The sequence below is a fragment of the Meleagris gallopavo genome, chromosome 7 (assembly GCF_000146605.3).
Source record: "Meleagris gallopavo isolate NT-WF06-2002-E0010 breed Aviagen turkey brand Nicholas breeding stock chromosome 7, Turkey_5.1, whole genome shotgun sequence".
In the NCBI taxonomy this organism is placed as follows: domain Eukaryota; kingdom Metazoa; phylum Chordata; class Aves; order Galliformes; family Phasianidae; genus Meleagris; species Meleagris gallopavo.
This window is the reverse complement of record NC_015017.2, coordinates 692893-715152: the sequence shown is the minus strand read 5'-3', so window position 1 is coordinate 715152 and position 22260 is coordinate 692893. Positions and strand designations below refer to the sequence as shown.

At 51.1% G+C, this 22260-nt stretch overlaps 1 protein-coding gene across 1 annotated transcript; it reads left to right on the top strand.

Moving 5' to 3' along the window:
* Positions 1–204: 204 nt before the first annotated feature.
* On the top strand, positions 205–13952 carry LOC100545429 (aryl hydrocarbon receptor-like). The gene is made up of 11 exons (XM_031554273.1): positions 205–245; positions 462–667; positions 5014–5120; positions 7331–7420; positions 7950–8073; positions 8256–8386; positions 9098–9300; positions 9419–9528; positions 9839–9980; positions 10155–11748; positions 12501–13952. Exons 1-11 carry the CDS (start codon positions 205–207, stop codon positions 12636–12638), a joined length of 2886 nt encoding a protein of 961 aa, XP_031410133.1. The 3' UTR covers positions 12639–13952.
* The last annotated feature ends 8308 nt before the right edge of the window (positions 13953–22260 follow it).

Genomic DNA, 22260 nt, shown 5'->3' with positions numbered 1-22260 from the left:
CCGGCTTCGTTCCATGCACACACACCGTATCCACGCTACTGCCCGGTCCCGGGGCCCACCTCCTCCCCACCCTCAGCACCCTCGCGTCCCTCCCTCTCTCCTTCCCTCCCGGCCGGAGGCGGAGCCGCTCCTGCGGGGGTCTCTCCGGGCTGCTCCGCGCTGCCCCGCTCCGCTCCTGCGACTGCCGCCGGCTCTCGCTGAGCCATGTATGCGGGGCGCAAGCGGAGGAAGCCGGCGGCCCGAACGTGAGTGCGGAGCGGGGTCAGCGATGGGAACGGGACTGGGAGCGGCATCGGGGATGGGAACAGGGCTGGGACGGGAGCGGGATCAGGGTGAGAGACAGGAGCGGGGCTGGGATGGAGGTCAGGGATGGGAGCGGCATCGGGATCAGGGATGGGAGCGGGGCTGGGTTCGGGATGAGGGATGGATGGTGCCGGTTCCGTGCCGGCTCCGCAGTAACGCGTGGCGGTGGCTGCGCCCCGCAGGCTGCGTGCTGCGGACAGCGGACGCTCCAACCCTTCCAAGCGGCACCGGGAGCGGCTGAACTGGGAGCTGGAGCGGCTGGCCGCGCTGCTGCCCTTTCCCGAGGAGGTGGCGGCCGGTCTGGACAAGCTGTCCATCCTGCGGCTCAGCGCCGCTTTCCTCCGCGCTAAGAGCTTCTTCCGCGGTGAGTGCCCGCAGCGGCTCGGGGCAAAGCGGGGTTCGGACGCGGCGGAATCAGAGCGATGTGCGGAGATGAAGTTGATTCTGTTTATGGGTTGCACTGAAGTAGAAAACTGACGCTTGGGCTGGAGGGCACGGCTGAGAGGAGGCACTGTGAGAGCGGCTTTTATAACGGACCTGAGAAATGCTCGGTGTTTGACAGTGAATAATTACCGCAGTGTGGTTAGAGTTTATTTGGGAGCCTTTTAAAACACACCACATTAAATACATTTTTGCGTTCTGCTGCTGTAGTTAATAGCCCATAGGAGGAGTGTTCGGGCAGCCCTGCGTTATCCTGGCCAAACAGCAGCAGCTATCTGTGACCTCACAAACAATATTTTTCCAACTCCAAATCACTGAATTAATTTTTTTTTCTTTTTTTTCCCATTCTCTTTTGAGCATGGTGGAACTGGCAGGCAGATGGAATGAAAAATTAATGGCCTCAGAGAGCAGTTGTTTGCTTGGCAGCTCTGGGTCGATTTGTTTGTTTGACCGTATCGCCCACAGCCTCCATGCTGCTTTGCCCTGCTAAGGAGCCATGCTGGGGCAGCCCATGCTGCTCCATACTGCCCACATCCACCTCCACAGTGTCCAATGTGGAGCCTCAGACCCATCGTGGGATGCTGCGGGCTGTGGGAGCACCGCTGCTCTCTCAGGGGTAGTGGTGTGTGGCGCAGTGCAGGCTCGCTGCTCTCCTGAAACATGGCTTGTAGGATTTATAGACCGAAAGGGTGGCTGGTGCTTCCTTAGAACAGTTCTGAAATGGCCGCTCTTGTTGTGAAGCACAGTGGCAGAGGTTGGGGTGTGTGGAGTTGTCCTCCTGTGTGGTGTGTTGGGGCTGGGATGCTGCGGCGCTCTGCTGGAGAAGGGAAGCAGGGACTGACCCTGGGGCCATGATGCTCCTGCCCTGAGCAGCCATCCCAGTGCCCTGCCTGCAGTCCAACTTCCCTGCAGCATTGGCAAGATGGGTACCTTGGTAAGAATAGTGAGAAACTGGGAAATCCCCCGCTTTGAGCTTCTCTTTCTTTACTTGCCTTTGTCATTCCATACAGTTTGAATTTGTCTTCCCAGCAGCTGAGCCACCAGTGTGCCTGAAGCTGTGGGACCAGCTCCCCTGCTTTAAGCCAGGTCACAGCATTTCATGTGTGAGAGGGGAAACCCCTATCCTTTTTGATGCAGATAGTGCCTGTGGATTCAGCTGAAGCTCTTCTGATGCTTAAAAAATAAATAAATAAAAACTCCTGATTTAAGCAGTTTATCTAACAGGAGCTCTGAGCAAAGCAGCCTACAAAATTGAGTGATTTCAGAGAGTCTTCAGTCCCTTTTGATGTGAATGTGGAGTGATGCCACTCTAAGAAGCCGTGCGAGATGAAGCTCACCTTAGAGAAGCTTCTGCAGTGCTCCTCTTCAAAATACACAGTCTATTCCCTCCTCGACTTCTATTGTTGGTTTTCTGCTGGTTTACTGATAGCAGGCAGCCTGTCCCACAGGCAGATCAATCAGTGCACCAGCAGGTTTCTGCCAGCTGCCATTTCTCCAGCCCCCTTCTTAAATAATTCACTGCAAGCCAGGAATGCTGTCATCTCCAGGCTGTTGTTTCTCCCAACCTATTTGAAAATCAATTACTTTTAATTTTATTTGAGTATCTTGATCTTTACATAGATGCTTACCATCACGCTGCACTCATCCCTTCAGATCCATGTCCTGTTGCCAGGAATCACACCTGGGGCTTTGCGAACTTGCATGGTGTTTCTAGAGATGCAGACCCTTGGGGAAAGCCATCCAGCCCAGCCCTGCTTCATCCCACATCCTATCCAGGTGGTACTGCACTAAACCCAGCACCTCTGGCCAGGCCCAGGAGGGTGGGACGGAGCTGCAGTTGGCTGCCACCATCATATGCCAGACCCCAGCTTCACCTCAAGGACACCCGAGGGCCAGCACATGATGTGTCAGCTTAGCTTGGTGGTGCCTGGCTCCCCTAATCCCTCCCCATGGACCCAGCTCCCGAGGAGCCAAGCCCCTGGGTGCAGGCAAGTGGCCCATGTCAAGCCCTGGGACAAGAGGTTTATCCTGGAGGAGGCGTTGGGAGGGTCTGCAAAAGCTGCCCTTGGAAACAGCAGGAAGCACAGCTTTCTCTCTGCGTGTTACAATCAGGATGGAGTCTTTACCCTCTGTGTTGTAAGGGCCATGTTCCTAAGCCTGAAATGGTGCTTCCTTGTTTCCTGGAGCTTAGAGAACCATACAATGGGGTGGGTCAGAAAGGACCCCAAAGCCCACCCAGCCTGGCCTTGAACACTGCTAGGGATAGGGCATTCACAGCTCCTCTGGACAGCCTGTGCCAGCGCTCTGAGTAAAGAATTTTTTATATATTCACTCCAAACCTGCCCTCTTTCAGTTTAAAACCATTGCCCCTTGTCCTGCTACTGTTTGTGTGTCAAGGATTGTCATTACTTGAAGGACTGTGATTTATCAGCATTGCAAGGGTTAGAAGTTGCAAAAAGAAGTGACGGCCTGACACATCACTGTCCTCTTTGTCCTTGTTTAAACCTGTGCACGTGCTCTTCCTCTGAGACCCCTGTGCCTTCAGTGGTGCAACAGGGATGTGTAGATGAGGCCTCCTTGCTTTTAGATGTGCAATTAGATCTTTTAGCAGGGCATTCATTATTCACCACGCCTGGTCACAGAACTTGCTGTCTCTGCACCGTTCAGACAAGGGATAAATAATTAATCTATTTAATGAAATTTGTGCCAGTGGGGATCTGTGGTAGGTATTATAAGTAAAACTTTTGTATCCATTAAGAATAAGTGTGGCTTTTTGCCTTGTTTAAGTGATGCCAGCCAGGAGAGTGGGCATGAACTGTTGCTGCTCTTGAAGAGCCATGAGGTGATTGAGTTCTCTTCTGCTTCTCCTGTATCAACCCCAGGGCTGGGTTTGGGACTGAGTCTTCTTGTTTTTAAGCTGTGACTGATGCAAAATCTTGTTCCCACTCGAAGGTTTTGCCTGCATGGAAGAAAGGGAAGGGGGCTGGGATATATCCTCTCAAAAATGTTAATACCAGCTTGCTGGTGCAGAGATTTCTCAGGTCTGCAAAGCCCCTGCAGGTTCAGGAGTTCAACAGTGAGGTGTCCCTTCAGCCTCCCATGAATCATTTCCCCAGGCTGAGCAAGTAGGAGGACCCCCAGCCCTCCCTCCTGGGCCCAAAGACCACTGCTTTCAGGTGGCAATCTGTTCTCACCTTCCTCAGGAGGCTGATGTGCAGTGTCCTGGCCAAGAGCAGAACATCTCTGGGGCTCTGGGGATGGTCTGGAAGGTCAGGAAAACCCTCATGGGGAATGTAGGATGGTGGCTGGGTTCAGTGGCAGGTGTTGGTACAATCTTCTGATTTTAACTGGTGTCTCCTCTGGCCCCATAGCTTAGGAGCAGCCCAGATGCCAATAGCGAAGTCTATATTTAGGTAGTGTCTGTGATTCAAGACCATTACTTGCAAGTTTTCTTTCTGCTGGCAAATATGAAACCATTAAACCAGACCTCAGCAACCCTTGACTCACTCTTTTATCCACCAAGGTTATATTTGTCTTGCGCCTCCAGCGTAGCCATCTGGAAGCTGACAGAGGAGGACAGAAGACCTTCAATAATTTATAGCCCCTGCATTTTACTCACAGAGATGAGAAGAGTCAATCCATTCTCCTTGCTGGGAGTTTCTGCTGTGCCTGCAATGCCCAGCTTGATCAGGCATAGCATGGTAACAAGGGCTCCTTGCAAGGAGTGGACAGAGGCATTGAACCCACCGGGACAAAGGACTTCGTGGCCATTACTAAATGATGAGGGAACTTCCAATTGATGAGCTCGCTAAACACGTGGATCTTTTTGCAGGATGGAGTGCAGGATCTCATAGTTATTCCACTGATCACAGAATCACAGAATGGCCAGGGTTGGAAGGGACCTCAAGGATCATAGATCTCCAACCCCCCTGCCACATGCAGGGCCACCAACCTCCACATTTAATACCAGACCAGGCTGCCCGGGGCCCCATCCACCTGGCCTTGAACACCTCCAGGGATGGGGCATCCACAGCCTCTCTGGGCAGCTGTTCCAGCAATGATGCCTACTTGTTTTAATGATCTCTGGCTTTAATTGCTCTTTACTTTGGGTTTGTTAAAGGTATGGAAATGAAAAGGAGAAAATGAGGATAAAAGAGGAATTCTGGAGTTATGGAAAGGCAGGGGAAATATCTTTGTTCTGGCTGCTTGTGGCAGTGAGTTGGAGGTGTTGCTGCAGCACTGATGTCCCTTCACTGTGCTTTGCTGCAGTTGCTCTGAAGAACCATGATGCTGAAGGCGCAGAGAGGGATGGAGACCATGAGAGCAGCCCAGCTCTGGGCACGGCAGCAGTACCGGAGGGCGAGCTGCTCCTGCAGGTCAGTGGTTCTCTATGGCCACCTCTCCCTGGCAGATGCCTTCAAGAACTTTTTCCTAGGGTCCTCTTTCCTCTGAGATTTGCCCAAAGGACAGGCTGTTCTGTTCTCAGTTGCAGGATATTTTGGTGAATGTTGTGATGAAGGGAGGATACTGTCTGCTGTCCCACTGGTGTAGTGGTTGGTCAGTACAGTGGTTACAAGACTTATTACGGTGATTTCACTCATAGTGGTTGTGTTTGAGCAGAGGTTTTATAACTCTTTGGATCCCTGGGGCAGAAAGGGAGTGTTGCTTCTCCTTTTCTTTTCCTATCCTTTCTGGAGAAAGTTGTTGATGGCCCTTAGGCTCAGATGAGGGTATGCACGTGCCTTTATACATGTGGTACATCGTAGCATCTCAGGAGCTATTTGAGAGGCTTCTGCTTGGAGGCACTGGGAGGTGACCCTCTGTCTCCAAATCAGGCACTGTGAATAGGAGGGGGTCACGCTCCAGCACCACGAGGTCCCACGAGGACATGGTCTCCCTGTTCCTCTCCACCCGGTTCCCAGCCTGGCTGGCATCTGGCACCTATCCAGAAGCTCACTCAGCAGTAATTATAATTACTGTCCTGCCTGCTTGCTGTGGAGCCAGGATCTTGGTGTCTGGGGAGAGAAATGCTGGTTAATCATGAAAATCTCGAGGGTTTTCCACTGTCAAAGCACAGAGCTGCGCTCAGCAGGATTGATGCCTTGTTCATCAGGCTCCTCCTCAGGTTGGATGCTGCCTTTGTAGAGGCACCAAGCAGGGTGTGAACAGCTCCATGTTAGCCTCATCCAGGGATGAGGGATGTGGCTGGGCTTTAGGACTGAGGACTGGGTGCAGCATCCTCGGGTGTGCAGCCATGCAGGTGCATACTGCCTCCAGTCTGCCTTTTTCCAGCATCATTGAGCAAGGATAGAGTGCTGCCAGACCTTGCTCACCAGCACCGTGAGGAGGCCATGCCTCCAGGGCTGCTCAAAGAGTTAAAAAGCGTTTGGCAGCACTAATTAACCTCTGCAGCAGATTCCCACACACTGAGGTCAACCCAGTAAATAGAGAGAGCATTTGTGCCTGGGATAAAGGGAAGGAGAGGGGGGAGAAACACGGACCTGGACAATGAAATGGGAATTGGCAGCAACAATAGCCAGACTTGGCTGAGACAACGCGCTAGACTCTAATTGATCCTGATGTCTGTGGATGGCCAAGTGGGGGAAGTGGGACAGGGCTGGCTGCCCTGCCTGCAACCAGGTTTTGGGATCCAGGAGGACCTGGTGTCCTTAGGGACAGGTGGCTGGGTGATGGTATCAGTTCCGTGATAGCACTGACTTCTGGATGCTAACGCTATCCAGGATAGCAACTGCACGGTCAAAGTTGTGAGGCAGCTTCTCTGCACCTTGTGATCCTTACAGATCTCCAGGGGCAAGGGACACTGGCCCCGGTCCCTCCTCCTGCCAGCCCTGAGGCTGCTGTCTCAGAGAGAACACCCAAATTACCACCCAAATGTGTTAAGCTGGTAGGAATGAGCCCTTCTTGGGGAGGACAGAGGCTCCTTTGGCTGTTGGTTTTGCAGTCCTGCAGCTCCAGGAGAGGACAGAAGGGCCACTGAACTGTAAAGTATGCATAAATGAATAAATATTTAAAAATACAAATTAACTTTGGCATTAACAACACCAAAGTTTGGTCCTGCCGCTGTCACGCAGTACTGCTGTCACTCCCAAGGGGTGATTCCATGTAAGCAGAGTGGGCAGAGCCCATGTGGGCATAGCAGTCCTTGGCACCTGGGGAACATGGGAGGGATGTGAAAGCAGCAGACACTGCCAGCACACTGGGACATGCAGCGTGTTTGTTTCTCACTGCACATCCTCTATCTTCATTCCCCCAGCTGCCAGGATCCTTCCTGGTCTGTAGAAAGGATGGGAACTACGCAGGCAGAGCCACAGAGGCAGACACAGGTCAAATTTAATGCGGCCAATGTGAAATGCCACTTTGATTCTCTGTTGTCAGAAAGGCACTTTTCCACCAGGATTCCAGAATGGATGAGTTCCTTAATGTATCTGGTTTCATTCTGCAAGTCATTCTGAGATTTGTACTTGCTCTTTGCATAAGATGTGGATAAATGTCTAAATCTGAATCTGAGCTGCTAGGATAGGGTGATGTGGGTAGAACTCAGCTGCTGACCTGCTCTCTCTCCTAGGCACTCAATGGCTTCGTGCTGGTGGTGACGTCAGAAGGGCTGATCTTTTACTCCTCACACACCATCCAGGACTACCTGGGATTTCATCAGGTTCATGGGACACCCCTGAATTGCAGTGATGGGTTTGCAGGGAGGGTTTTTCCTTGGTGGTGGAGAGTAGCCCTGAGGTTCCCTGCAGGGAGAGAGCCCTGTGGGTTTGCAAGGCCATGTGAGGGCTTCACATACAGGGAAGAAGGCAAGGAGAAGTCTGTGGCTGCTAGGTGGTCTGGCCCTGCTACCTGACCGCATCTCTTCTTTCTGCAGGCTCAAAAATCATCCCAGCGGGAGCAGGAGTAAGACCTACAATAGGGGAAGCCTTTTACTCTCCCTATGGGTTCAGTGGCTTGGGAATTTGAGATGTGAAGTGCCTCTCCTGTACCGAGCTCAAAGCAGAGGGAGTGAAGTGTCTAAAAAGTGCTGTGCTTTTTGTGCCCTAACCCAGTCCAACATCAGTTCTGGGGGGGAGTGTCCAACCCCATTCACTAGAGGCATAGCTGAGCACAGGGAGACGTGGTGGGATACGGCCAACAGCAGGGGCTGGGGCAGGCCACGCAGCTCACTCAGTTGTTTTTTTCTCTAGACAGATGTTATGCACCAGAGCATCTTCAAGCTGATCCACGCTGAGGACCACCAGGAATTCAGGCGCAACCTCCACTGGGCCCACAACCCACCCCAGACTCCTGAGGGTGAGCCCTCTCCTGAAGGTACGTGTAGGCACGAGATGCTCCATTCCCCACAGGCACTAGGGAAACAGCTCCCAGCGGCGTGGAGTTTGCATCCTTGTGGCCACAGATATATCCAAAACACAAAGCTGGGGACCACCACCCTTTGCTGAGGACTAGGACCACCAGCCTTTAGCTGCTCCCTCAATCCCTCTTTCCTACAGGGAGGAAGAGTCTCAGCTTTCCTGCTGTTGCCTACAAGCCTGATCAACTGCCCTTGGAAAACTCTTCCTTTCTGGAAAGGAGCTTTGTGTGCAGGTTTCGCTGCCTCCTGGATAATTCCTCTGGCTTCCTGGTGAGTGCAGGTCTGTGCTGCAGGCTCTGTAGCAGGCTCATGCTAAGGGGCCCATGCTGCTGATGGAGCGCGAAAGTTGACATCGAAAGGGTTGAAACTCTTTTCTGCCTGTCTTAAGAAGTGGATTTTTCTGCGTTTTTGTTTTTTTGTGTGTGTGTTTGTGTTTGGTCTGCACCTCTTCCTGTGGATTTTATTCCTGTCCTCTCAATGGCACTGAACCTTGAACAGATGTTCTGGTTGTCCATCTTTTCTAAACAATGCTTCTGGGTGGGGTTGAGGTGCAGCTCATGTAGAACAAAGAGCAGCTTATGCATGATGTGATGCGTTGACGCAACTGCAGCACGTGCTTGGTCTTGCAGCTGCTGTATAACGTGGCTCTGGATTATCAGTGATGAGCTGCTGCTGTGGGGAGACCAGCATAGCATTCTTTTAAGCTTCCCTCTGCACCCACAGGGAACAAGGAGGCCACAAGGAGCAATACTCCTGGACCTGTGGTGTTACCCTGGCCTGGGCAGTGTCAGACCCACATAGGATGTGTGTACCTCCTTTGTATGGAGGTTCACTGCTCCTGCTGGGCAGCCTCTTTCCTGTGGGGCTTGGTTCTTTGCATCAACTCTGCAGCAAGATGGCTTGTTTCCCATGGAGCTCTCCTCCCTCTCTTTCCCCTCCACTCAGCAATGTGTGTGACACTGGCTTTATCTTCTCTTTAAGGCTTTAAACCTTCAAGGCAGGCTGAGATTCCTTCATGGGCAGAACAAAAGGTCTGAAGATGGGTCTGCGCTGCCCCCACAGCTCGCTCTTTTTGCTATCTCCACCCCCCTGCAGCCCCCATCCATCCTGGAAATCAGAACCAAGAACATGATCTTCAGGACAAAGCACAAGCTGGACTTCACTCCCTTGGCATGTGATGCCAAGTAGGTGGCAGAGATGATCTGTGGGGTGATGCTGTATGCCTCCACTGTGCTGGTTTGTGCTGAGCCTGGGTGATGTCCCACCTGGACCTGCCACTGAGCTGGGTGCATTCTCCTGTAGGGGGAAGATTGTTTTGGGCTACACCGAGGCAGAGCTGCGGATGTGTGGCACTGGCTACCAGTTCATCCATGCTGCTGACATGCTTTACTGTGCCGAGAACCACATCAGAAGTAAGAGTCCTTTTCCCTGTTCCCTTTATGCTCACCTTTGAGGCCAAATCTCCTTTGGTAGCCATGTTGAGCCGGGCAGCTCTTTGTCCATAAGAGGCTTTGCTTTATGCCTTGCTGCGATGCTCTTGGTAGCGAGTAGGGAGGTGCATCTAGCCAGGGAGGTGTGTTCCCTGCACATGGAGCCAGCCAGGGCATCCTTCTGTTGTGACTCTATCTGCTTATCCCTGCTGGCAACAGCAGCATTGCTTAAGGCAGCCCTGCCTCAGGTGATGTGCTGATGGGCACCAGCATCTGTGCTTCCTCCGGGCAGTGATGAAGACAGGTGAGAGCGGCCTGACGGTCTTCCGCCTGCTAACAAAGGACAAGCACTGGAAGTGGGTGCAGGCCAATGCACGGCTTGTCTACAAGAACAGCAAGCCTGAGTACATCATCGTCACGCAGAGACCCCTTGTGTGAGTGCATCTGTTTGTACATAAGCACCCCTGTGTATGCATGCATCAGTGCACATGGGCTGGTCATAGCAAAGGGGCCTGGGATGACATAAATTGCAATTCTGCATTGCAGAAGCAGTTTGCAGCAGGTGCTTGTACACATACAAACAGCAGTCTCCTCTTCCTCCCCTGCAGAGATGAAGAAGGAGGAGAGCACCTTCGGAAACGATCCATGCATCTTCCCTTCACCTTTGCTACAGGAGAAGCACTCTTATACCAAAGTGCTTTCCCTCTCCCAGGCTTCTCTGATGCTTTCCAGAGTAAAGGGAAAATCAGCAGGTCCAAGAAAAGCTCACACAGCAATGGAGGATGCTCCCAGAAGGACAGCATTGCCCCTGGTTCTCTGCTGAGTGCTGTACTGCAGCAGGACAAGGAAGCATATGCCCCCCAGCCAGCTCCTTCACCCAACCACACCTTCAGCAGCAGTTTCTTGGCCCACCTTGAGGACACATCCTCACTGGGTGCAGGACAGGCCTGGAGCACAAGCACTGCTCCAGTTTCCTCAAGGAAGGACAGCCTCAAAGAGGAGTGGGTGGATTTGCAGCAGGAGGACCCTCTCTTGGCCACCTTGAACTCATTGACAATTAACAGTGATGAGAGCTGCTCCAACAACGAGCTCTTCAGTGCACTGGAGAGCCTGGGGCTGAACGCTGAAGACCTGGAGCTCCTGCTACTGGATGAGAAAATGGTGATGGTCAATACAGACCCTGATCACACTCTGTCCCTGAGTGACTTCCTCACCAACAACAAGATCCTGTCCTACATCCACACCACGCTGGGGAATAAGTACAAGGAAGACCTGCAGGCTTGTCCTCTGCCAGACATGACCTCGAGCCCAGTGGGATGCTCTGCTGCATGCCTCGCAGAGGACAAGGACTTGCAGTACCCATCCCAGCAAACACAGCAGTCTGATATTGTCCCAGGCCAAGCTGCTGCTCTGCTATGGGAGCACCCTCTCTATGATGCACTGGCACAGCAGTCCCTGCTGCCATCAAAGCCAACGGAGGCCGAGCTGCCTGCAGGCCTGCAGAGTAGAGCCGCTGGGGAGGAGGGCTGGCTCCACTTCCTCCAGCTCTCTCAGGTCACTCCGTGGACTGTAGCTCCCAGCTCACACCTGGGAGCCCCGCTGGAGGCTTGGCAGCTGGAGAGTGACTTCCCAGCTGTGCATCCCACCCAAGACGTTCTCCAGACCTTTTCCCTGCCCAGCCCGGGCCGAGGGCATGCGGCAGCACCAAGCCAGCCGAAACACAAAGCTGGCCGGAGCTTGCTGATGAACAGGCTTTGTGCCCACCATCATTCCTCTGCTCCTCGCTTCCTCCCCACCAGCAGCAGCAGCCCCTGGCAGGACTACGTCTCCCCTCTCCTGACATCCTCAGCTCAGCCTGATTTCTATGGCATCAGCCAAGACTTGATCTCCCAGCATCAGGACTACTTGGGTCCAGTGCCTGGGCCTGCCGTGCCAGCACAAGGCTCTAATCTGAATGGATTATGCAGCATGGATGCTGTAGACAGTGAGAGGTCCCAGGAGGAGATGGTTCCATACTCCGGGCTTTTCCCATCTTCCTCATACCAGCTTATTCCAGAGACACATCCAAACTCTATTCCCTCCATGTACCCTTTCCTGAGCTCATCTGTAGAGCACTTTGGAAGCACTGGCAGTGTGCTGGAGGCTCCAGCAAACTCCTATGGATTGTACACCTCCATGCTGAGCCAGGAGAGCAGCCACAAGGTGAAGGTTTCTCTTTGCATTTGAGCTCAGTATTTTCTGTGCTGGGATTTCCTGGGGGGCCTTAGCACAGGGAAGGCATGCACTGCCTGTTCAATAGGCAGGAATCACCTTGCTCTGCCAGTATGTGGTCAGAAAGAAGGACTTCAGGGGCTTTTCTTTGCACCAAGCATTGCAGAATGGAAGGTCAGAATGTGGATTTTTCCCTTTAGACCTTGGCTGTCTGGGGTATGGTTTCCATATGCTTTGTTCCTTCTATAGGCATATTCCAGCCATGCGATGTTAAGCTTCGGTGGGTGGCCCATATGAGATGAAGATCTGCTGTTTTACAGTACAGAGAGTGTTGTCTAAATGCTTCTCAAACTCCAGCAGGTTTGGTGCCATGACCACTGCCCTGTTTCAAATGCAGAGCGGGAGCCTGTAATTTACAGATAAGGTTAATGAGTGAACTGTAGGGCTGCTGTACATGGTCAGCTCCGCAAAGGTTGCTTATGAAGTCAAATTGGTGTCCACTGGGGAGTATGGATGTACTTGCACTGCTTTCAACCTCTTGTCGATGAATTGGAGGGCCAATGAGAGGTGAGCTGGGGAAAGGTGTGCAACATGTATTGGGATTGCTGCTGAGCCCCTGCACTGCCAGGGGAAGCAATGCAGGAGCTTCCCCTCCCAGCAGCTTCCTCTGGGCACCCAGCCCATCAGTGTAGGTAAAATCCTACAATATACCTCACCACCCTCTTTCCTCTCTCTTCTCCTAGCCTGACAGCAGCTGTGTTTTGCCTGGCTCTCACACGGGACTCCCTACAGACAGCCCTGCTCCCCCCTGCAAGCTGCATCCCCATGCAGAAGTGCTGCCGGATCACCCCCACGCTTTCAGTGGTGACTTCTATCTCTAGGAGAACAAGATCAGACTGGGCAAAGTGGGATTATTCACTGGGGAAGGAGCTGCCCTCCAGCTGCAGACAACAGACCTTCCCTCTGCCATGTGCCATGTGCCATGTGCCATGTGTCTTTGCTCTTGGTGATTTGGCTGGGATGGTTTTTGTGTTTTATCAACTTTGCACCATCCTGCCTTGGCAGAGGCTGCACATGCTGGTCCCCTGGAGATGTCCCTGGTTTGGACAGGGAAGTGACAGCCATGGCATAGCAGTTTTCTCCAGGGCACTGCGAGGAAGGTCAGCTGGCCTGTGTAGCATTGTCCTTATCTTGCATCATCTGAGAGCTGTCACTCTGGTCATTTGGAGGACCTCCAATTTGGAACACCTTGCTCCCTTGCTGTCTCTCATCCCAGCCTTCTTGCTCCTACTTCCCCACTGGGAACTCTGCCCGTGTTGTCTATGTACCTTAATGAGAGTCAAATCTGAAATGTTCTGGCTTTAAGTGGCATTCAGAGACTAGCTATTGCTCTAGAAAGAGAAAAAATTTCTCTCCAACAGTGACCAGGTAGCTGCATTGGAAGATGTGGTGTTCATGTGGCAAATCCTCAGGGAGTGTGCTCTACTCTACACTAGCCTTTGCAGTTCTGCCATGAACTAAGTGCATTTCTGGTGCAGATTGCTGGGCTCCTGAAATCCAGGCTGCTTCTGTGGCTCTCACTTGGCCACCATGGCTCAGTTCTCTCTGACAGCATCAGGCTGGCTGGGTCTGATCCTCTCTGCCTGCTCTTTCTCAAGTATTGGGAGCAGGATGGCAGATAAGCCATAACTTGTATCTGTGCCTAAAAAGATCACAGGTAAATAGTGGAGCTGTCTAATCTAAGGAGACTTCAGATTTAGTGCACAAAAAAAATTTTTTTGCTAAGATAAATAAAATAGTGTAACGATTCTTAATTTTACATATGGTATGGTGATATTTTCCAACTGAGTAGAAATGCAGCCTATCCGTACATATAGAGCATGAGTTGACAGGTATATTTTTATGCCACTCCAGGGGAGAGAAAAAAAATCTCTTTGTTTCCCAAAGCACTGAAGTAGCATCTGTGGAATGGGACAAACAGATTATTTGTAAGATCAGAAATATGACGACCCTTTAAGAAACCTGACAAAACATCATCCCTCTTCCTACATGTCCAGCTTTGGTTCTGTGTTAACTTTCAATACTTCTTCTTTCAATAAATGGTTTTGGACCTCAGCCGTTGGCATCTCTCTTGCTGGTTGTGTGTCTGTCTCAAGAAGCATGATTGTTTTTGTATTAATGGTACAGCTCCAGCTGGGGTCCCAGAGCTGGCCTGGCGCATTGCAAGTAGGTGTTATAAGGCCAAGGAGACAAGCAGCAGCTGGCGTGAGGCTGGGAATGAAAAACAATTTTGAAGTGGACTTCAAAACTCGATGGAGAAGGGTGAGCACGTGGTTTTGGACTTGCAATGTGTGGGACCAGGGCCTGTGACATGGCCATGCCATCAAGCTGTGCACATGGGATGTTGTCCCACGAGGTGTTTCTACAAGGTCTGCTAAGCAAAAGCCATCATCTCAACAGCAGGAGGTGCCCTGCAGCCCCTCTGCTTCCCACCACAAATTCTCCAGGGAGGCCAGCACATTCATAATTCATTCCCAGCCTCACGCCAGCTGCTGCTTGTCTCCTTGGCCTTATAACACCTACTTGCAATGCGCCAGGCCAGCTCTGGGACCCCAGCTGGAGCTGTACCAAAGGAGAAGATGCTGTCTGGTATCTGAGCATCCACAGCCTGCCCTGAGCTGTAGAAAAGAGCATCAGGTGGGTGAGCTTTGCTTGGTGGGTTGCTTTCACCCTGAAAAGCTGATGAGGATGCTTGTGGGCTTGGCTCTGCCTGGAGAAGGGGAAGATGAGCCGTAGTGACTCATGGCTCCAGATCTCCTCAAGTGTTCAGCTGGCCCTGCTCCATCAGTACCATGGGACTGAAGGTCCTGCTGAAAGTCCAGTTTAACACTTCGAACTTCATGCAGGCAGGAGAGGAGGAAAACAAAGGAGATTTTGTTTTGTAATCTGCCTCTTTCTCCTCATGCCACAGCAAATGCAGCAAGAGGAGCCCATTGCCACATGCAGCCCCTGGTCCCATGGTGATATTCCCATATCCCATGCTGGCAGGTGTCTCCCAGGGCCCCAAAGCACTGGGTAAACATTTCTATAAAAGTGAGCTTGGTGTTTGCCCACACCATCTATGTGCACATCCATTATACACTGGGATGTGGGCAGTAGAGCAGAAAGCTTTCTTACAGTTTGCACATTAAATAGAGATGAAGGCTGGCATGGGAATGCACCATTCATCGCGCCTGGCCCATGTCCTCCCTGCTGCCTTATTATTTTTATTACTTATTTTATTATTTCTGGATATAGGAAAGTCCAATTTGGATGGGCTGAAAGTTTTTGTGCTCTTTATGATAATTGTGTGTGCCACCAAAATAATCTGCCAGCTAATGAGAAATGTTTCTATAGGAAATGTTTTCAGATCCCCTGATTAATTATTTCAGACTGAGATGTACTTGAATTTTCTTGATGGATTTTAGAAATCAAGCTACAGACAAAACACCACACTGTGTTTACCCCTCAGTGAAACGTTTTAGGAACATGAATAGGAACTTATGCAAAAAGAGGCTTTTCCTCCTTCTCCAGTGGCAGGAAGAGTTTATCAATCTGACCCTGGGGCTCATAGATTAGATGCTGTCCTTCAGGTATTTACTTGCAGCTAATTTGGGACTTGTTCTCCCAAGCAGTCTGTATGCTCACCAGCAGCAGTACTGGATGCTGTTCTTCCCATTGCTGGCAGAAAAAAGAGCGTGGTGTGGTGGAACTGGGCAGCCCCTGGGGCTCTCCAGCAGCACCCACAGAGAGAAGGAGGAGGACAGTAGACTGAGCTCAGCACTCTTTTCCTGGAGAATTTTGCAGTGAAAGTGGCTTTGAAGAAAGGGGGAAAGGAAGCCAAGCAAGGCCAGCTGGGAAAAGAAAGGGGCAATCGTTGTATGTGCTGGCTGTGCACCTGTGGAGATAATCTAGCATCACTAAAGCAACTCAGGTGAAGGGCATTTGGTGACTTTCTGGTTGCTTCTGGCTAGTGTCCTGGAAATCCACAGGAAAGGTGCTCAGATCTGAGACCTTCTGCATACCTCAGCAGTGATTACTGCTCCTTTGGCAATATTTCTGTTCTGTCATTAGGTCTGGAGTTAATTACAAACCTCTAGTGGGGTTTCATGCTTGCAGATTGTATCTACTGAGCACCCTAGCAACTTTCTTGAAGCGTGGTTTGATGGTGGGATCAACTTTGCTGTTTTCTCAGTGTGTTCCTCAAGCAGCAAGACCAGTTTGAATCAGCTGCAGTGGCTCTGATCCTACAGGGACTTGGATCTTTACGCCTCTTGTCCTGTTGCAGTTGGATCACACTTTGATTTAGTGGGTTCTCAGAGCTGGGTCAGGAAGTTCTTGCTGGCATTCGGCTTTCTTCTTTGTTTCCAGAATGAAAAAAACAACACTTGGCTGTTATGTTGTTGTTGTGTTTTTTTGGTTTTTTTTTTTTCTGAGAGAAAAGATGGAAAGAAATTAGATCAAAGCAATCTTAGCTTTTCTAGCCAAGTTGCTTAGGCAAGTCTTTACATCCCTTGAAATACATTAAGCGTGGCTTCAGGGGCTATTGTGGATACTCAGCACTGTAAAAATGCAGATTTCAGGGAAAGCCTTATGCATTGTGACAATTTAAAGTATCCCTGAAGGGCATTCGCTCAGGCAGAAGCACATTTTATTTGAAGCAAATTATGAACGAGACAGGAGAACAATTTTATTTTATTTTATTTCTACTGGAGATGGACACTGGATCAATTAAGCAGAGCAGAAGCCATAGAGCAGCTCAGTTTGCAAAAGGGCAAAACACAGAGGAGGTGGCTGCATCCTGCCTGGCTCCCAGGCCATTCTTCTCCTCTCTGGCAGGTGGAGTGGAGGAACAAGGCTGCAAAATACCAGGATGCTGTGGTTTGGGGCATCCTGCCACGCACACGGAGACTTGCTGACTGAAGTGTGGTGATGGCACCCATCCATGGGCACTGGGGCATCCCCTTGGCTCTGCTCTTCTTGGGGATCCTGGCTCTCTGGGCTGCAGAGCTCAGGAGCTTTGCATGTCTGGGTGACAAGAATGCTGCTGTTCAGCCAGGGACAGCTTGAACTGACCAAATGCATTGGAAATGCATTTATGTATGAATAAAGATATACATGTATGCCATTCTAAGGAGAGAAGACCATATGGTTTCGGCATGCAGTAGTTCATCTTGTAGTGTCTGTGTGTATATATATGTATTTATTATCTTTGTCTGTACCCACCCAGAAATATGCAACAGCTGAGATTTTTCTGTTTAAATATAGCTTTACAAATTCTTTGGACATGAATACCAGCAAAAGAAGTTGTTCTTCCCTTGATAGAGACCTTTCCTTGGTGGCATACCTGTTAGAACTACCAATGTAATTCTTATTTATTTAATCTTGCTTTTACATCTGTGCTTAGAAATTTCCACAGCATGGTCTGAGAACTGCAAAACTAGGTCATAAGTCCAACTGGACCTCATAGCCCACTCCACCTGAGTGTCAAATCCCAAATTTTGGAATTTAATGGGATATACAGGCCTGCCAGAAGGTGGAACCTCCAGTAATGTGGAATAATGACTCTGCTGCCATTACTGGTTGTGTTTGGTCAGGACAGTTTAAAATCAGCAATAGGTGAATCTAGCACTAACTGCAAGAGCAAGCACTGGTTGCTGCTGGGCATTCAATGGTGGTGAAACAAAAAGGGTGGTGGTGGTGAGGGAGTAAAGCAGCACAACCTGCTGCCTCTCAGCCCTGGCTCCAGCTCTGGGGACCCTCTGTCCTGCTGCCCCTGCAGCACCAGGTGGTCCTTGACCCACAGCCCTGCCCCGTGCACTGAATCCACTGGCAGTGCATTTTCCAGCTGCTCCCAACCATGTGCAGGCAAAGGACCTGAGTCTTGCCAAGGTATGGTGGACACATGCCTTGTCTCTGTGCAGTGGATACCACTTGCAATCTCTGCTGCTCTGCAGGCCACTCTAGTAACATCCATAGTTGCTGCCAAGTCCCTGAGAAAGATGCAGCTGAGGAACCTGGCACAGACACGGCAGACACAGGATGCCAGTGAGTGCCTGTAAGACAGCCTCGAGCCCAGTTACCCACTCCAGTGGCTCCATCCCAAGGTCACTACAAGTGTCCTCAGGTCTGCTCCATCACCGTCCCAATAGACACAGAGCAGATCCACACCAGCCCTGTGCCCCCACATGCAGCCTCGGGTCAGCCCCGTTCCCCTCTGAGCAAACTCGATGAAGCTCTGTGGCCACCTTGCCAGATGGGAGCAGCTCCGTACCCCACTGCAGGAATACCTACCACACTTCCTTCCTTGTGTGCTGTCACAGTTTTGCCCGTCCTTGGCTGACATGCTCCTTGCAGGGCTGCTTTCCCCTGCCAGGAGCCAGTGTGTGCCTCTGCCACACGATGGCAAGCCAAGACTGTGCAACAGCACCAGAAGCAGGGCTGGAGCAGCAGGGCTGGGAGGGAAAGGCAATGCTGGACACAGGCTCAGCTGGGAGATGAGTGGCTGGGGAGCAGCTGTGCAGGAGGAACCTGGGGGTGCTGGTGACAGCAGCTCAGAGCAGCCTGCCTTGGTAACCATGAGGATGAACTGTATCTTGGGGTATATCTGCATCAGCACAGCTAGATGCTCAAAAGAGGGGATTCTCCCACTGTATTTAGTTTCACTTTGACTATTATGTGCAGTTCTGGGCTAAACAACATAAAAAGGATGTGAAGTTGCTGAATGGGTTGGGTGCCCTGGTAAGTAGGACACTGAGAATGCTGAGTTACTGAATGCCTTCTTTGTTTTACTGATAAGACTGGTCCTTAGGAACCCTAGAGCCTGGAGGTAAAGGAGTAGGAGAAAAGAAGATTACCAGGAGTAGTCAACACAGAGTCACCAAGGGGAAATCATGCTTGACCTATCTGGTCACCATCTACCATGTCATGACTGGGTAAGTAGATGGGGAGAGAAGAATGGATGTTGTATACCTTGACTTCAGCAAGCCGTTTGACACTGTCTCCCATAATATCCTCATAGGTAAGCTTAGTAAGTGTGGGAAGATGAGCGGACAATGGGATGAATGGAAAATTGGCAGACTGGAAGAGCTCGGAGGGTTGTGATCAATGACACAGAGTCTAACTGGAGGCCTGCAACTAGTGGTGCTCCCCAGGGCTTGGTGTTGGATTCAGTCTTGCTTAGTATCTTCATCAGTGACTTGGATGAAGGGAGAGAGTCCCCCCTCAGCAAATTTTGCTGATGATAAGAAGCTGGGAAGAGAAGCTGACACACCTGAAGGCTGTGCTACCATTCAACGAGACCTGAACAAGCTGGAGAGTTGAGTTTACAAAGAGCATGGCCAGCAGGTCAAAGGAAGTGATACTGCCCCTCTGCTGTGCCATGGTGAGGCCACATTTAGAATACTGTGTCCAGTTCTGGGCTCCCCAGTTCAAGACAGACAGGGAACAGCTGGAAAGAATCCAACAGTGGGCCACAAAGATGGTTGGGGCCTGGAGCACCTCCTGGATGAGGACAGGCTGTGGAAGCTGGGGCTGTCCAGCCTGGAGAAGACTGAGGAGGGATCTTATCAACACTTACAAATATCTAAAGGGAGGGAGTCAAGTGGATGAAGCCAGGCTGTTTTCTGTGGTGCCCACCAAAAGGACAAGGGGCAATGGGCACAAACTGGAAAACAGAAACCATCTGATATTCCAACAGCAGATGAGCCCCCATTGGAGAAGGGCTGACTGGCTGTCAGCTGCTTTCACACACATCTCACTGCAGAATGTATCCTGGTTCCTGGCCTCTTCTTCAGCTCCCAGTTTGCTACTGCAGGAATAATGCCACTGAAGGGTGACCTGTCCCCACTGGGAAGAGGCCACAGTGTCCATCACACCTCCTGCCCAATAAATGTGTGGCCAGCTGGCCACCATCCAGAGTCACATCCATAATCATACCTTCATCAGAGATCAGGCCACAGCGTGGCCTGGGCTGAGCTGAAGAAGCACATTGCCCATGGATGGGGTGATCCCCAGTAAGGCTGTGCATGGCCATCGAGACCCATTAGTGTCCTCAGGAATCCAACAGTTCAAACAGCTCAAAGTTTGAGCAGGGGGCCTGGGCCACTCTCTGTGCCAGAAGGAATCAGCTTTGGATGGAGCTACTTATCATGATGGGCTTGAGGGAGCTGCATGGTGATGGTGCCTATTCCCATTTGTGATCGTGGCTGATGACTCACAGCCATCCCACAAGTTTGTGGCTGTTTGATGTGGTCAATCTCCAAGCTCAGGAAGGACCTGGTACCACATTTGCAGAGACACCCACTCCATCAAAGCCCTGAGCAGCTCCAACACTTGGTGTCTTGGCTTCAGTAAAATCCCAAGTGCATTTGAGTCACCAAGCCTTGGGTGGCCAAGGATGCTGGGCTTTCAAGAGCCCCTTTCAAAGGGCCACATCCCATTAAGATGCTCTTTTGCCTTCACAGCAGATGGGCAGAAGAAGAAACCCAACTTTCCTACGATGAATCATCACCAGAGGAATGATGCAGATGGTTGTCAGCTGTGTTGCTGAGGTGATGTGCCAAAAAGCCAACTTCAGGGGTTGGGAGCCAGGCAGGGCTGGCTGTGCTTTCACCAGGGATGAGGTGTTGGGACAGGGAAGTCATGAACCCAGAACACAGTGTGGGTAAGCAGCCTCATTCCTGCAGCTAGTAGCATGCTCCTGCAGGGGAGGAAGTTGCAGGTACTGAGAAAAGCAGTTTCAGCTGCAGCTGGTTTTGCCACGCAGGGGATGTTTGTTATCTGCACCTGGAGGGCATGCTCCTGCAGCTTGCCAGACTTGGCTGTTCTCCACAAGGTGGAGCCAGGGTGGACAGCTGTCAGCAGGTGGAGGGAGGTATTCCACAGAGCATGGCCACCGTTCGGTGCTTACCATACTTCAGAGAGGTGTATGACAAGGTTCTAAAAACTCTAGAGAACCCAGGGTGAAATGTGTGCCTCTCCATGCAGCAAGGGCTAGGAATGGGCTTTTATTGGAAAGCATAACATCTTGTCTGAGCATGAGAAGCCAGGAGATGGAGTTTTGAGAAGCCTCTTCAAACTCAAGAAGCTCAAGGGAAAACCAATTACAGGACCAGGAATTCCCCAGCCCCATTTAGTCTGCACACTGGAGAGACCTACAGCCCACCAGCCAGCAGTGGCAGACACGGCTTGAGAGAGGGCAGGGAAGCCCCTTCTTCCCTGTCCCCACTAGCCACAAGGGCACAGTGAACCTTCAGAGGCCAAGCCTGCACCTTGTTTCTCTGCTGAGGAAAGGAGGGTTAGGAAGGGTGGTGGGGAAAACAGAATTTGGCAGCTCACTCTCTTTGGAAAGGGTCCGGCTGCCTCAGGAGAAATTCTTGACATAGTTTTGTTGTAAAGAAAGTGCTGATCTGTTCAGGGGTGTTTGCTGAGCAAGTGAAGACGAGCCAGAGGCAGCTCACAAGTGCTGGGAGAAAATGGACTGTCTTTTCTGCTCTGGGGGTGGGCAGCAGTTCAGGCCCTTTGGGGAAGCGGTGCCCTGTGACAGTTGTTTGCATGCCATCAGCAACTGCAGTAGGATGCGTGATGCTTGCTGCCCTTGCCTGCTGCCAGGAGAATGCTCAGATCCCAGTAGGGAAGTCAGTGGTACCACTCCATGTAGTGTAGTGAGTGACAAAGTGTGACTTGTGGGCTGTGTCCTGGCTGCTTGGCACCTTTTGAGATCCACAGGACAAAGAAGGTAACGATAAAACCTTTTAATGCAATAAATGGTGTTATTCCTCCAGAAATGGTCTGGGAATTGCCAGGGGAAGATGTCCTCCCAAACCAGCTCCCACACAGCACTTGGGACACAGCTCTGGGACAGCTGGGAAACCACTTGGTTTTAATTTTGTGGTAAAGAAGAGCAGGCAGAAGAAATCCATCATGAGGCTATTCAATATCAAGGCGAGAGGCTGTGTAAGAATATGTGTCAAAAAAAGAAAAGAGGCCCATCCCAGATTTCCCAACACTGTGGTCCACAAAGCCAGAGGCCTCCACACTGCCAAGGGGCTGAAGGAAAATGCTGTACACAGAGCCATAGTGCAATATGTACCAAAGAGCAAATAGGCCATGAAGACCTCACGCAGCAGCTGGGAAAGAACAGGGAGCACAGAGCCAGGGTTGGTACTGGAGAGCAGAAGGTTCATCAAAGGGAAAGCAAACTGGGAAAAACAAAGCTGGTCACATACAAGAGGAAGAGCAAGATGGTTATGAACAGGCTGGAGGAGCACCACCAGTAGCACCCACCAGGCCAGAAAGGGATGGGAAATGCTGATGGTTAGTAGTAGTGTGGCCAGGATGGTCCCACAGCACCAGCCATCACAAGATTCTCTGTGGGGAGTGAGGCATTTCCTCTTCCCAGGGAGGAAACGGTTCCTATTTTGAGACTTGCTGGAGCAAGGATTTCAATTTCTTTTTTTTTTT